This window comes from Mobula hypostoma, chromosome 7 (genome assembly GCF_963921235.1).
Source record: "Mobula hypostoma chromosome 7, sMobHyp1.1, whole genome shotgun sequence".
In the NCBI taxonomy this organism is placed as follows: Eukaryota; Metazoa; Chordata; class Chondrichthyes; order Myliobatiformes; family Myliobatidae; genus Mobula; species Mobula hypostoma.
The window spans coordinates 142490424-142504851 of record NC_086103.1 but is presented as its reverse complement, the minus strand read 5'-3'; the positions used below and the strand labels follow the sequence as shown (position 1 = coordinate 142504851).

The window sequence follows — 14428 nt, the reverse complement described above, 5'->3', positions numbered from 1 at the left end:
CCTAAAGTGAGAATTGTTCAAAGACATTTCAAAAGGAAGTTAAAAACAAAATCTACAAATTCTACAAAGGTATTATTATGGCATGAGCTCAATAGCAAGTCAATCACTGTCTCTCTATAAATGTACCTATTATGCATCTGTATGAAAGTTAATAAATATCAACAATGAAAAATTTTAATTTTATATCAGTAGCCAATTATAATCACAAAGTTTTTAGAATGCCTATTAAATTTAGTTCTGGGAATTTTATAGTATAATTTCTTTCTACACTAGTCCAGGTGTAATCATAAAGAAAATAAGTAACATAAATGCAGAATTCTATCTGGATTACCATTTGTTTAAACCTATATGTAGTTGTTTTCCTACAAAAGAATTGCTAGTAGTGATAGTTAAATACAGTTACTTCAGTGATGCAGTCCAACATAAGTGCCTGCCTGATGACATAAATCTTTGTGTGACTTTCTAATATTCTTAAGGTTTATGTGAGCAATGTAATTGGCATCTGTGTGACATTACGTTAACAAAATGTACAAATGGTATTTAATTTGTGTTTCAGTTTTCCATGTCATGAGTCTAGATTCCTCCCCATCATATGCACATTCTTTTCTTCATAAAAGAGTGATAAAGCTCCAATCAAGGCCTGAACCCATTTTACCATCAATTCCTTTCTCTAGTTGTAAATGAGCAACTTTCTGTCCATCTTTTGGCCAAAATCTTTCTTTGCTCCGCCTTTCCCTTTCAGAAATAGTAAAACTCAACAGTTTCACTGGAGGTTATACTGTGAATGCCGTGTAATATATTATGCCACTTCAATGTTAAATGATACTTCTATTGCAATTAGCTCAATTATAGTGTTGGCTTTGCAGCTTTAGTCAGCCTAACATTCAAGGAGCACAAAGCAATTAGCATTTAGCATTTTTCAAGGAGCAACTGAAGAAACAGAGATGAGGGAGGGAAAGAAAATATATATTGATGGATAAGAATGAATGAATAAATAAATAAACAAATCGATAAATAAGAGGAAGCTCATGTGGGACATAAATTCTGGCTGAGCCAACTAGTTTGAGTGACCCGAATCTGTGGTAAGTAGTATAAGATACTACAGTATATAATCATGTCCTTTTTTTTTGTAGCCGTTCCTCTAACATCGTCTACCTGGCACCAAATAATCCAAAGTTTTACTCAGCTTCCTTTGAGCTTCTTACAAGCTACAATGTCAGCAAACCATTTTATAGATAAACTACTACTGAATTTAGAGGTTGTTAAGTCCATATCGCAGAAAAGCTTTGCTGCTCATGACAACTTTATTTACATGGTTCTTTAGGGAAATGATGAACTATTGACAAGCCGTATAAGAAGGTAATAGGGCATTCGTTTAAGACCCGACAAAAGTTGATTTTGAGGATTATTGAAGGAGAGAGAAAGGTTAAAGGACAGGGAGTGTGATAGAGCTTAATGAATTGGCAGCTGAACATATGAATAATTAGCATCACGATAACAAGATGGTCAGATATTTCAGAAGGATGTAGATAAGGAGGGTGAGACTATGAATGGATTTGAAAAATAGAATGGAAATTTTGAAATCAGGAAGATATTATTTAAGTAGAGCTGGGAGATATCTGAAAACTGATGTTGTGTTGGTCATTACAAGCAGGAATGATTGGTGACTGGGACTTATTGCAACTTGGAGCACAGGGCAGAGTTTTAAATGAACATATGTTTACAGAGGGTAAGATGAGTAGGTCAAAATAGTCAAATTTTGATGTAACAAAAGCATGAATGGGTAATAGGTGAGTAACATCCAGAGTACACTTGAGTACAAAAAAAAAGATGACGGGCTGTGTGGTAGAGGTAAAATTGGCAATTTTAGTGATAATGTGGGAATGTTGTTTAAAGCTCATCTTTTGGTTGGGTATAAGGCCAAATCTTGCTCAGTTTGAGACCAATGAGAGAGATGGAGATGATAGTTGGAGAATGGACTCTGTGGCATGGACCATGAACTAATGCTTCATTCTTCCCCATATTCATTTGGAGCTTATTACTGGATATTAGATAGGCAGATTGACAAATTAGATTCTGGGGAATCATGATATCATAAAGTAGGTTTTGATGATATCAGTGAACATGTGAAAACTGACACTGTGTTTTTGGATAATGTTGTTAAGGGAAGTATTAACAATATCAGCTGATGAGGACTAGGAGGGAACAGGAGATAGATCTTGGGGGTAAAGTGTTCAGCATGAAGAGAGTAAGGATAGGATGCCAGAAGAAGAGGTTAGAAACTGGAAATAAGTGGGACTGGGAAGAAAGGAGACAGGGCCGGTTTTCAGACTAGAAAGTGTGACAAGGTGATAAAATTGACAAATTTGCTAAGGTGCTGGCAAAAGTTTTCTTTTAATTTAACCAACAGGAAGGATCACAAGATGAACAGGACCAGCAATAATATCAGTCCTCTTGGTCTTAAGAGGGGAATGTTAATAAAATTCTTGGCTTTGTAACCACCAATCTTCAATAATGTTGACAGAGTTTCCATAGAGATTATATCTAGTGAATTGCAGAACTGGTCAGCATAAGTCTTTTCAAATACTCCCTAAGTGGGAGGTCTAGGGACGCCAATATTTTAGTCCCACTGTTCCACTGCCATTCCCAAGAGTGTTGTTCCATGTACTCTCCATATTAACTGCCACCTTGTAAGCCACTTGAGCCAGACACACAGACACATTATATTAACACACTCTCACAGTCCATCTCAGATGTGTTTTTTCCATGTCCAATAAACTTGATAAAGCATACAAGCAGATTCCTGTGCTAATTATCAGAATCACTTCTGTAAAAGTTGTCATTTTTTTGCAGATAAGTACATTTCAATACTCACAGGTAAAAAATGTAATATGCTACACTCCCTTATTCTGGGTGTCTTTTAAATCCTAACTATAATTATTATTGCATCAGTATTTAAAATATACCAAGATTGGTCTTTTTAAGTTCAGAAATTTACATTTCAGCAGTGCTTCACACTGGTGAGAACTATTCATTATGAAGTTCCCCTCAATCTGTATCTGAGACGGAACCTTTTTAACACATAAGACTATTCCCCACTACATGCCCTTAGGCACAGACTGTTAGCAAACAGGTGTGAACTCAGAAGCAAACAACAGGAATTCTGCAGATGCTGGAAATTCAAGCAATACACATAAAAGTTGCTGGTGAACGCAGCAGGCCAGGCAGCATCTCTAGGAAGAGGTGCAGTCGACGTTTCAGGCCGAGACCCTTCGTCAGGACTAACTGAAGGAAGAGTGAGTAAGGGATTTGAAAGTTGGAGGGGGAGGGGGAGATCCAAAATGATAGGAGAAGACAGGAGGGGGAGGGATGGAGCCAAGAGCTGGACAGGTGATTGGCAAAAGGGATACGAGAGGATCATGGGACAGGAGGTCCCGGAAGAAAGACGGGGGGGGGGAACCCAGAGGATGGGCAAGGGGTATATTCAGAGGGACAGAGGGAGAAAAAGGAGAGTGAGAGAAAGAATGTGTGTATAAAAATAAGTAACAGATGGGGTACGAGGGGGAGGTGGGGCATCAGCGGAAGTTAGAGAAGTCGATGTTCATGCCATCAGGTTGGAGGCTACCCAGACGGAATATAAGGTGTTGTTCCTCCAACCTGAGTGTGGCTTCATCTTTACAGTAGAGGAGGCCGTGGATAGACATGTCAGAATGGGAATGGGATGTGGAATTAAAATGTGTGGCCACTGGGAGATCCTGCTTTCTCTGGCGGACAGAGCGTAGATGTTCAGCAAAGCGATCTCCCAGTCTGCGTCGGGTCTCGCCAATATATAAAAGGCCACATCGGGTGCACCGGACGCAGTATATCACCCCAGTCGACTCACAGGTGAAGTGTTGCCTCACCTGGAAGGACTGTTTGGGGCCCTGAATGGTGGTAAGGGAGGAAGTGTATGGGCATGTGTAGCACTTCTTCCGCTTACACGGATGTGCCAGGAGGGAGATCAGTGGGGGTGGGTTGGGGGGGAACAAGTGGACAAGGGAGTTGCGTAGGGACCTCCCCCCGTCTCTCTGCATTCCGCAGGGATCGCTCCCTACGCAACTCCCTTGTCCACTTGTTCCCCCCCATCCCTCCCCCACTGATCTCCCTCCTGGCACATCCGTGTAAGCGGAAGAAGTGCTACACATGCCCTTACACTTCCTCCCTTACCACCATTCAGGGCCCCAAACAGTCCTTCCAGGTGAGGCAACACTTCACCTGTGAGTCGACTGGGGTGATATACTGCGTCCGGTGCACCCGATGTGGCCTTTTATATATTGGCGAGACCCGACGCAGACTGGGAGATCGCTTTGCTGAACATCTACGCTCTGTCCGCCAGAGAAAGCAGGATCTCCCAGTGGCCACACATTTTAATTCCACATCCCATTCCCATTCTGACATGTCTATCCACGGCCTCCTCTACTGTAAAGATGAAGCCACACTCAGGTTGGAGGAACAACACCTTATATTCCGTCTGGGTAGCCTCCAACCTGATGGCATGAACATCGACTTCTCTAACTTCCGCTGATGCCCCACCTCCCCCTCGTACCCCATCTGTTACTTATTTTTATACACACATTCTTTCTCTCACTCTCCTTTTTCTCCCTCTGTCCCTCTGAATATACCCCTTGCCCATCCTCTGGGTTCCCCCCCACTTGTCTTTCTTCCCAGACCTCCTGTCCCATGATCCTCTCGTATCCCTTTTGCCTATCACCTGTCCAGCTCTTGGCTCCATCCCTCCCCCCTCCTGTCTTCTCCTATCATTTTGGATCTCCCCCTCCCCCTCCAACTTTCAAATCCCTTACTCACTCTTCCTTCAGTTAGTCCTGACGAAGGGTCTCGGCCTGAAACATCGACTGTACCTCTTCCTAGAGATGCTGCCTGGCCTGCTGCGTTCACCAGCAACTTTTATGTGTGTTGCTTGAACTCAGAAGCAAGTGGATTTGGGACGTGCAGTGGTAAACCAAGGAGGAACAATATCCTCACAGCCATTATTTAAGACAGCATAATGAGCTAAACAAGCTTATATTTCTCACTGAACTAAGTATTGTTTTGTGTATGATGATTTTGAGTTTGTATTACTTTATACTTTTTTTCACTTCTAGTGGTTTTAAATAAGTGGCTGGTGGTATATTGTGTCATGTTCTGCTTCCTTAATATAAAAGTAGTTTTTATTCTCTAAATGAATTAAGCACAATGAATAGTATGAAAAACAGGGTGTTGGAAAAATAATCAAGGGGTAAACAAAAGAGTGGGGTAAAGCACAGGGTACGGGGGAAAGCACTGATCTACTGTTTAGGCAGACATAACCAAGTATGGACTCCTCAGTGAAAAAGAAGTACATGACTTTCTCACATTTGATTTTGGATCAGATACTAAACAACATGGGAGGTAATTTTCAGTAGAGAAAAGCTCGGTTTTATCCTTGCATTCTGAGGTGATCCTGAAATCCTGACCAGTTTAGACTGACAAGTATTTAAACTGAAAATGCTTTTTTGTGGTTCTGACCGACCTGGCCATATATGATTAAACTAGCTTCCTGTCATATCCTTTTAGAGCTGGTGGGATATGAGAAAATAATAGATTTAGTTGGGATGAAGGCTTCAGAAGTGGAAATAACAATATGGTTTGGCAGATGATAGCCACAGAGATGTCATGCAAAATCTAAAGTTAAAAGCCAGGCTGCTGTTACAGAATGCAACAGAGAAAGTGAAGGAAGTTTGTGCAGAGGAACACTTTGCATCATGTGATCACAACATCATTAGTTTCAAAATAAATATGTTAAAAAAAATAGGTTTGGTTTGCAGTTTGAGATTCTAAAGTAGAGAAAGGCCAATTTTGAGAGTATCAGAAAGGATCTGGCAAGTGTAGATTGGGTTGGGCTGTTTTCTGGCAAAGATGTACTTGGTAGGTGGGTGGCCTTCAAAAGTGAAATTTTGAGAGTACAAAGCTTGTACATACCTGTCAGAATAAAAAGTAAAGATAACAGGTTTAGGGAACCTTGGTTTTCAAGAGAGATGGAGGCCCTGGTTGAGTATAAAAAGGAGCTGCATATCAAATATAGGCAGGTAAGAACAAATGAGGTGCTTATGGAGTATAAGGAATACAAGAGAACACTTAAAGAAATCAGGAGGGCTAAAAGAAGGCATGAGGTTGCCCTTGCAGACAAGGTGAAGGAGAGTCCTAAGCAATTCTACAGATATGTTAAGATCAAAAGGATTGCAAGGGACAAAATTTGTCCTCTGGAAAATCAGAATGCCAATCTATGAGTGGAGCCAAAAGAAATGGGGTAGATCTTAAATGAATTTTTTGCATCTGTAATTTACTCAAGAGATTGGCACAGAGTCTATAGAAGTGAGGCAAAGCGTTATCAATTTCGTGGATCCTATACAGATTACAGAAGGGGGCGGGGGTTGCTGTTTTGAAACAAATTCGGGTGCATAAATCCTCAGGGTCTGACAAGGTGTTCCATCAGACCCTGCGGGAGACAAGTTCAGAAACTGCTGGGGTCTGAGCAGAGATATTTATGTCATCCTTAGCAACAGGTGAGATACCAGAGGATTGGAGGATAGCCAGTGTTGTTCCAGTGCTGTTTAAGAAAGGGCTCTAAAAATAAACCAGGAAATTATAGCAACACATACAAAATGCTGGAGGAACTCAGCAGGCCAGGTAGCCTCTGAGGAAAAGAGTAATTATAGGCTACTGAGCTTGACATCAGTAGTGGGAAAATTATTGGAAGGTATTCTAAAAGACTGGATATAGGAGTATTTGGATGGACATGGATTGAATAAGGTTAGTCAGCATAGCTCCATGCATGGTAGATTGTGTCTAACCAATCTCATAGTGTTTATCGAGGAAGTTACAAGGAAAGTTAATGAAGGCAAGGCAGTGGATGTTGTCTACGTGGACTATAGCAAGGCATTTGACAAGGTCCCACGTGAGAGGTTGGTCAAGAAAGTTCAGTTGCTCGGCATTCAGGATGAGGTAGTAAATTGGATTAGACATTGTCTTTGTGGGAGAAGCCAGAGAGGGATAATGAATGGTTACCTCTCTGACTGGAGGCCTGTGACTAGTAGAGTGCTGCAGGGATCGGTGCTATTGTTGTTGGTCATCTATATTAACAATCTGGATTAACTAACTGAATCAGCAAAAATGCAGATGATACCAAAATTTGGGTGTGTAGTGGACAGCGAGGAGGATTCATGGCTTGCAGCAGGGTCTGGACCAGCTGGAAAAATGGGCTGAAAATGGCAGATGGAATTTAATGCAGAAAAGTGTGATATGTTGCACTTCAGTCAGACCAGCCAGGATAGGTCTTACATAATGAATGGGCAGTAAGGAGTGTGGTAGAACAAAAGGATCAAGGAATATAGGTCCATAATTCAATGAAAGTTGTGTTACAGGTGGATAACATAGTAAAGAAAGCTTTTAGCACATTGGCCTTGCCTTCATAAATCAAAGTATTGAGTACAAGAGATAGGATGTTATGTTGAAGTTTTATAAGGCATTGGTGCAGCTCATTTTGGAGTATTACGTGCAGTTTTGGTCACCTACCGACAGAAAAAATGTAAGTAAGGTTGAAAGAGTGCAGAGAAAATTTTTCAAGAATGTTGCTGGACCTGGAGGATCTGAGATATAAGGAAAGATTGAATAGGTTAAGATTTTATTTCTTGGAATGTAGAAGTTTGAGAGGAGATGTTATAGAGGTATATAAAATTGAGGTGTATAGATAGGGTAAATGCAAGCAGGCTTTTTCCACTGAGATTGAGTGGGACTACAACTAGAGGTCATGGGTTAAGTGTAAAAGGAGAAAAGCTTAAGGGGAACATGATGGGAAGCTTCTTCACTCAGAGAGTCATAAGAGCGTGGAATGAGCTGCTGGTGCAAGTGGTGCATACAAGCTCGATTTCAACATTTAAGAGAAGTTTGGATAGGTACATAGATAGTAGGCAGTTTAAATAGTTTGGCATGGACTGGATGGGCCAAAAAGCCTGTTTCTGCACTGTACTTCTCTATGACTCTGTGACTTGTAATTTTGTTAGTGTATGCAGAAGTGAATCAGGAGTTCACTCTTGGAAAAATAGGGAAAGTGGTTTTAGGATTGTGTGATTGGAGGGTAATACAAGGAAATGAACAGAGATGGCTGATCTGTGATTGAGGTGATGGGGTTTGCAAAGCCACATGACATAGAAAGGTTAAAGTAGGAGAATTAGGTTAATATGGAAAGAAAGATTAAGAGAGGCTGAAATGCCGTTGAACTGAAAGGACAATATGCATGATGAAGTGAGGTGGAATTGTTGAGAGGTCACGTGTTGCAGGAGCCTCATGAAGCCACTCTACATTGTCCTCATAACTCCCACAGCCATCAACAAACTTGTATTTCTTTCTTTTGGTCCCCTCATCCAAGTCATTCATGTGCTTTATGATCTGTTGGAAGTACAACATCAATCTGTCTGAAAATTATCCATTTATTCTTTCTCTCTGTTTTTCTGTCCATACTCTAAAGTGCTCTGATTTGATTAAATCGAAGGCCTTCCATAAAGTTTAAATGCAACGTATACTGGTCCCTCCTTATCTATTCTGCCTGGTTACAACCTCATAAAAGTAGTAGATTTGTCAAGCATGATTTCTATTAATATTCAGTTACTCTGCCTAACTATTATTTTCTCAAATGTCCTCTTCCCCCTTCCTCAAAATACATTCTAGAATTTTCCCAAACACTGATGTCAGGTTAACTGGTTTGTTATAATCTGCTTTCTTTCTCCCTCCTGAAGTAGCACAGTTACCTCTTCTGCGGTCTAGTTTGTGGGAACCACTGCCCACGCTGAGAAACTTTGAACATTTATTCCTAAGGATATCTTTGGTTTCCTTTTCAGCTAACCAGCCATGTCAATATATAGTTCTGTCAATTTATAGTTTGTCCTTATTTATACGTTTATCTAAGTGTGGTTTTGCTTTATTTTATCCCCAGGTAGGATGAATAAAAAGAAATTAACAAAGCAGGTAAGTTTTTCATACAGATAATTGCATTTAGGTTTAATTTAATGTTCATTGAATTGACTAACCACCAATTTCAATCCCCAGCAAATTCTGCAGCCGCAAATTAATGTGCAGGGGGTTTTATCAAGTAATTCAATATAGTTGATAAATTGATTGAAATTTGAAATGGATGATTTGCTCAACTTTTTTAAAAATTATGTCAGGAATAATGTAACCATTGTGTTTGATTTAATGGTTCATGCATTCTTCTACCAAGACCACCAACATCAGTGAGAAAATGAATGACATGAATGTTACAGGAAACATAATATTTTTAAATCCTTTGTTCTACACAATATATTTTGAGATTCATCAGAAAGGTAGAATATTTAACTAGTGTTCACATTTATGGAGCCACTTGGAAATGATAGAAAGGGTGCACAGGAGATTTACAAGGATGTTGCCTGGATCGGGGAGCATGCCTGATGAAAACAGGTTGAGTGAACTCGGCCTTTTCTCCTCGGAGCGACGGAGGATGAGAGGTGACCTGATAGGGGTGTATAAGATGATGAGAGGCATTGATCGTGTGGATAGTCAGAGGCTTTTTCCCAGGGCTGAAATGGCTGCCACAAGAGGGCACAGGTTTAAGGTGCTGGGGAGTAGGTACAGAGGAGATGTCAGTGGTACATTTTTTACGCAGGGAGTGGTGAGTGCGTGGAATGGCCTGCTGGCAACAGTGGTGGAGGCGGATACAATAGGGTCTTTTAAGAGACTTTTGGATAGGTACATGGAGCTTAGAAAAATAGAGGGTTATGGTTAAGCCTAGTAATTTCTAAGGTAGGGACATGTTCGGCACAACTTTGTGGGCCGAAGAGCAGTCAACCTGCTAACTAACATTAATCAAAGGGATTCAGACTTGATTCTTTCCCTCCCAGCTGATTGGATGGAGAAATATCCACACTTATCGACAGGTGGTCATAATTTTTTTTATTGTGCTTTTATGCATTGATGTTAGTCAAAATAGATTGAAGCATATAAACTTAACTGATATTTGGCAGATCCTTAGAGTAGTATAGCACACCAGTCACGAATCCAACTTCACATTGCAACTCTTAATTACATGAATATGTTGCAGTCATAAAATTAATAGTCTTTACTGAAGGTTGGGCAGATCAGTGAAATTTGCATCATTTGAGGTTCACCAAAGCACTACCCAATAGCTGCAATGAAAGCAATAAAAAAGCTAGGAAAAAAAACTCAGCAGGTTAGAAACATTTGCAGAAAGAGAAACAGTTTCAGGTCAGAGAGCCTACATTAGAACTGATCTCCACTGGGGGTGAACTGATTTAGTTCAGGTTTCCAGTAGCCACACTGTTTTTGATTTTCACACAACAGTTGCTATTTGTAGCTGTTACCAGTCGCAATTGAGAACTGAAGGAAGACAGGCTGCTGTGCTGCAGCAGAAAATGCAGATTGATACCTTGATCTTGGGAGTGAGACTCACAAGTTATCATTGTTCATTTAAAAGTAATAAACAGTTTATTTTCTGTAACTTCAATTTCAGAGAATGAAATTATTTCCCCATTCTTTCAAAACCATTAAAATAAAGCAAAAGTAAGAAAAACTGATGGAAAACAAAACACAATACTATAGGGAGACTTTTATCTCCATATCTACTGGGAAATGAAATTGGGAGTTCAGTAAGTATATTCAAAACACCTTTCTTGAAGAGTACCATCATCAAACCAAGTGAGGAATTATATAAAGGACAGTTAATTAGTAATCTTATTAAGAGGATCCACCAGAGAGAATGATTGCAATATGTTCAAGAAAGTGACGGATCAGTCAGAATTAAGTGTCAATAGGTTTCAATAGGTACATTTGATGTCAGAGAAATGTATACAATATACATTCTTTTTCTTTGAAAACATCCATGAAGATAGAGGAGTGATCCAAAGAATGAATGACAGTTAAATATTAGAACCCCAAAGACCCCCCCCCAACTCTCCCTCCCATGCATAAGCAGCAGCAAAGCAACACCCCCCCCACTGAGCACTCAAGCATGCAGCAAAGCATCAGTAAAGACACAGACTTGCAGTACCTCAAAGACTACTCGTTCACCCAGTATTCGACATACCACAGGCTCTCTCTGTCCCTAATAAGGGAAAAGAGATGTCCCCATTTCACAGTGAGAGGGGAGACATAACAAAGCAACTGGCTGATTTATGGTGTTAAAAGTCTGTTGCATCGCATTTTCCAAGCTCTGTGCCCAAAGAACTCGGGTATCTGGGCACACAGCCAGCAGCCAACTCGCTGTTTACGATCTTCCATCTCCCACGACACCCAGGCAGCAGCACCGACCTTGAGTCCGCCCGCCTCTAGTCACAAAAATCCGCACCCTGAAGGCGCACTAGTCTTCCAGACCACATAGGCATATTGAAAGGTGGCTGGTCGTGAGGCCCCAAGAGTGGGTCCCATTTCTGCAAAGAACCGAAGTCAGCATGTAACGCCAGGTCAGGGTCTTCAAAAGAACCTTGAGAAGGAAAAAGGGAGATATCAAGGATAGAAATAGAGCTGTTTCTGAAGGTGCAAGCGAAGGAGTCGCTGTTAGGTGCCATCATCCTCCTAAGCTCCTTGATCTTAACTAAACTCATCTAAATATTAGGAGTGTGGTGGCAAAATTAAGTCAGGCAATTTGATTCAAAAATTTGCCCGTGGGAAAAGAATGGCTAGCTTTTTAAGAAATACTGTCCCTATGAGGAAAATGATCCATCCATAGCTAATTGGGATGTCATGAGAGGTGTTAGATTGAGGTGTTAGATTAAACGAAATATAAACTTGGCAAGTCCAGTTTGGTGTGGCTCATTATGTTTATCCATTTTTTGGTAATTTATTCCTCAAGCAGTTATTAAAGACATAATTCATAGCAGTTGAAGACCTTTAGTAAATTTATGATTCTTTAATGCTATTCATTCTGATTATTTTCCTTGTAGGATATTGATGTACTGATGACGAGAGCTACAAAGCTGAAACAAACCCATCATCTTTTCAGGGACCTTGGTGATGAAGGTATGTTTAAATATTGTTGAAATATTCTATTTTTGACTCTGCATTCAAAATTCTGTATGCAAGCAAAAACATATCAAATGAGACATTGTTGATTCATATGAACAAACATTCAAAATTGAGTGGCTACATTTATTTCTCAAAACATTTTTATTGTTTATTAAAATTTTAATTCAGCCAAAGTTCCATTTGGTGTTGGGTATTTCTGTGGATACTGGATTAATTTAACATTTACGTTGACTAAGCAAAAAATAACCTAAGCAAGATTGCGCATTGTGGAACTGCAGCAGTATCTTAAGCTTTCTTTCCCAAAGGACAGGCCTGCTGGTTGAGATTTACTGCACTCCTGCAGTCTTCTCTGTCAGCAATGTTGACCTGATTTCTTTAAAAAAAACATTTACCCTTCAATACATATGTTTTGATTTTTGTGACTACAATGGAAAGCGGCCACTTTACTATCTCTTGTAAACATTTTTCTTTTGTTTTAGCATTTTTATCAGGGCTTATCATTCTAGTGTACAGTCTTCCTGCCAGCTGAGCTTAAAGCTGCTTTTTATTTCCTATCATCTGCCTCCTTGGTTCTCCTGTAGACTTGCAGAACTGCATTCCATCAACTGAGCTTCTTCATCTGAGGGAAGACCTCTGCTAGTAGGACTGTAAAGGATCAGGTGATGGCTCACCACCACATAATCAAGGGCAGTTAATAATAAGCCACATAAACTGGCCCTGCCAGCACTTACCAACTTATTAAAGCAACAACACAAAACCACTTGTGCTAAACCCTGGAAGCAATAAATATGCGTAAAATTAAGCCAGCAACCATTGGACCAAATCAAAGCTCTGCTCCATTCTAATATAAATTGTATTAGACAATTAAGAATTAGCAGGAAGCAGTTGGAATTTTCATTCCAAAATACCAACTGGATTGAACAGTTTCATTGTGATATCTTCACCAGTAGTCTTCATTTAATTTGATTTTGTTTCACATGGTAACATGGTTAGAAGAAACTGTAAGGGAGCTAGGGCTTTACTCTTTGGAGAGAAGGAGGATGAGAGGAGACATGATAGAGGTGTACAAGATAATAAGAGGAATAGATAGAGTGGATAGCCAGCGCCTCTTCCCCAGCGCACCACTGCTCAATACACGAGGACATGGCTTTAAGGTAAGGGGTGGGAAGTTCAAGGGGGATATTAAAGGAAGGTTTTTTACTCAGAGAGTGGGTGGTGCATGGAATGCACTGCCTGAGTCAGTGGTGGAGGCAGATACACTAGTGAAGTTTAAGAGACAGGTATATGGAGGAATTTAAAGTGGGGGCTTATATGGGAGGCAGGGTTTGAGGGTCAGCACAACATTGTGGGCTGAAGGGCCTGTACTGTGCTGTACTATTCTATGTTCTATGCTATACAGTATTTCAACTAAAACGCTGAAGACTTGTTCTCCAAACCACACTGCAATTCTGACTATTCTTAGAGGTGTCTCTAGTCAAACTAACTCTGGTAAAGCAATTGGTCTTTATTGGTTGCCACATACTTAATAGCTGAAGCATCTGTTTCCCTATAACACTAGGCATCAATGATATTGGCATTACGTGATGAAGAGGAAAGCTTTCCAAACAATTCCTGTTAAACAGAAACAGTCCAGCTAATTACACGTCATTCAGTATATTTCCAAGCAGAGGCAAGAGGATGAAAAGATTTGTTGACTTTTGTATTTGCAGTTTGTCTTCTTTTGCACTTCTGTTGTTCATCAATCTTTGTGTGGTTTGTCATTGATTCTGTTGTATTTCTTTGTTCTGCTATGAACGTCTGTAATAAAGTGAATTTTAGGGTAGTATATGGTGATAGAGACATACTTTGATAATACATTTACTTCAAACTTTGGAGCAGTTACTCATCAACAATCTACTCATTGATGCTGAATGTGGGTTGTAACAGGACCACTTGGTACCAGACATCATTGCTGTGCAGACCTAAATGTTCAAAAAATACTTAGGAGAAAGTGAGAGCAGTATAACAGTATTTCACCTTGTGGTATCAAAGGATGTGAATATTTGGAATTCTTCAAAGATGATCATCAACACCAGGTCTTTGGGTATCCTCAAAGGTGAACTTGATAGGTTCTTGATCAAGAAATATGGAACATAGAACAGTACAGTACAGGAATGTGTCTTCCTTAATGCCAATCTAAAGTAATTCCAGCTGTTGGCACATGGTCCATATCCCTTTATTCCTTGCCTGATGAAATAAATGTTTATCTAAATGCCTCTTAAACAATGCTATTATATCTATCTCTCACACCCCCTGGCAATTAATTCAGGGCACCTATCACTCCCTGTGCAAAAGCAAA

At 40.1% G+C, this 14428-nt stretch overlaps 1 protein-coding gene across 1 annotated transcript in view; it reads left to right on the top strand.

The window, feature by feature from the left end:
- Positions 1–14428, top strand: part of micu2 (mitochondrial calcium uptake 2) — a 428019-nt gene that overhangs the window by 253646 nt on the left and 159945 nt on the right. The window contains exons 4-5 of the mRNA XM_063054190.1: positions 9008–9039; positions 12009–12084. Coding sequence (XP_062910260.1) covers positions 9008–9039; positions 12009–12084 — 108 coding nt within the window. The remainder of the gene's footprint in view (positions 1–9007; positions 9040–12008; positions 12085–14428) is intronic.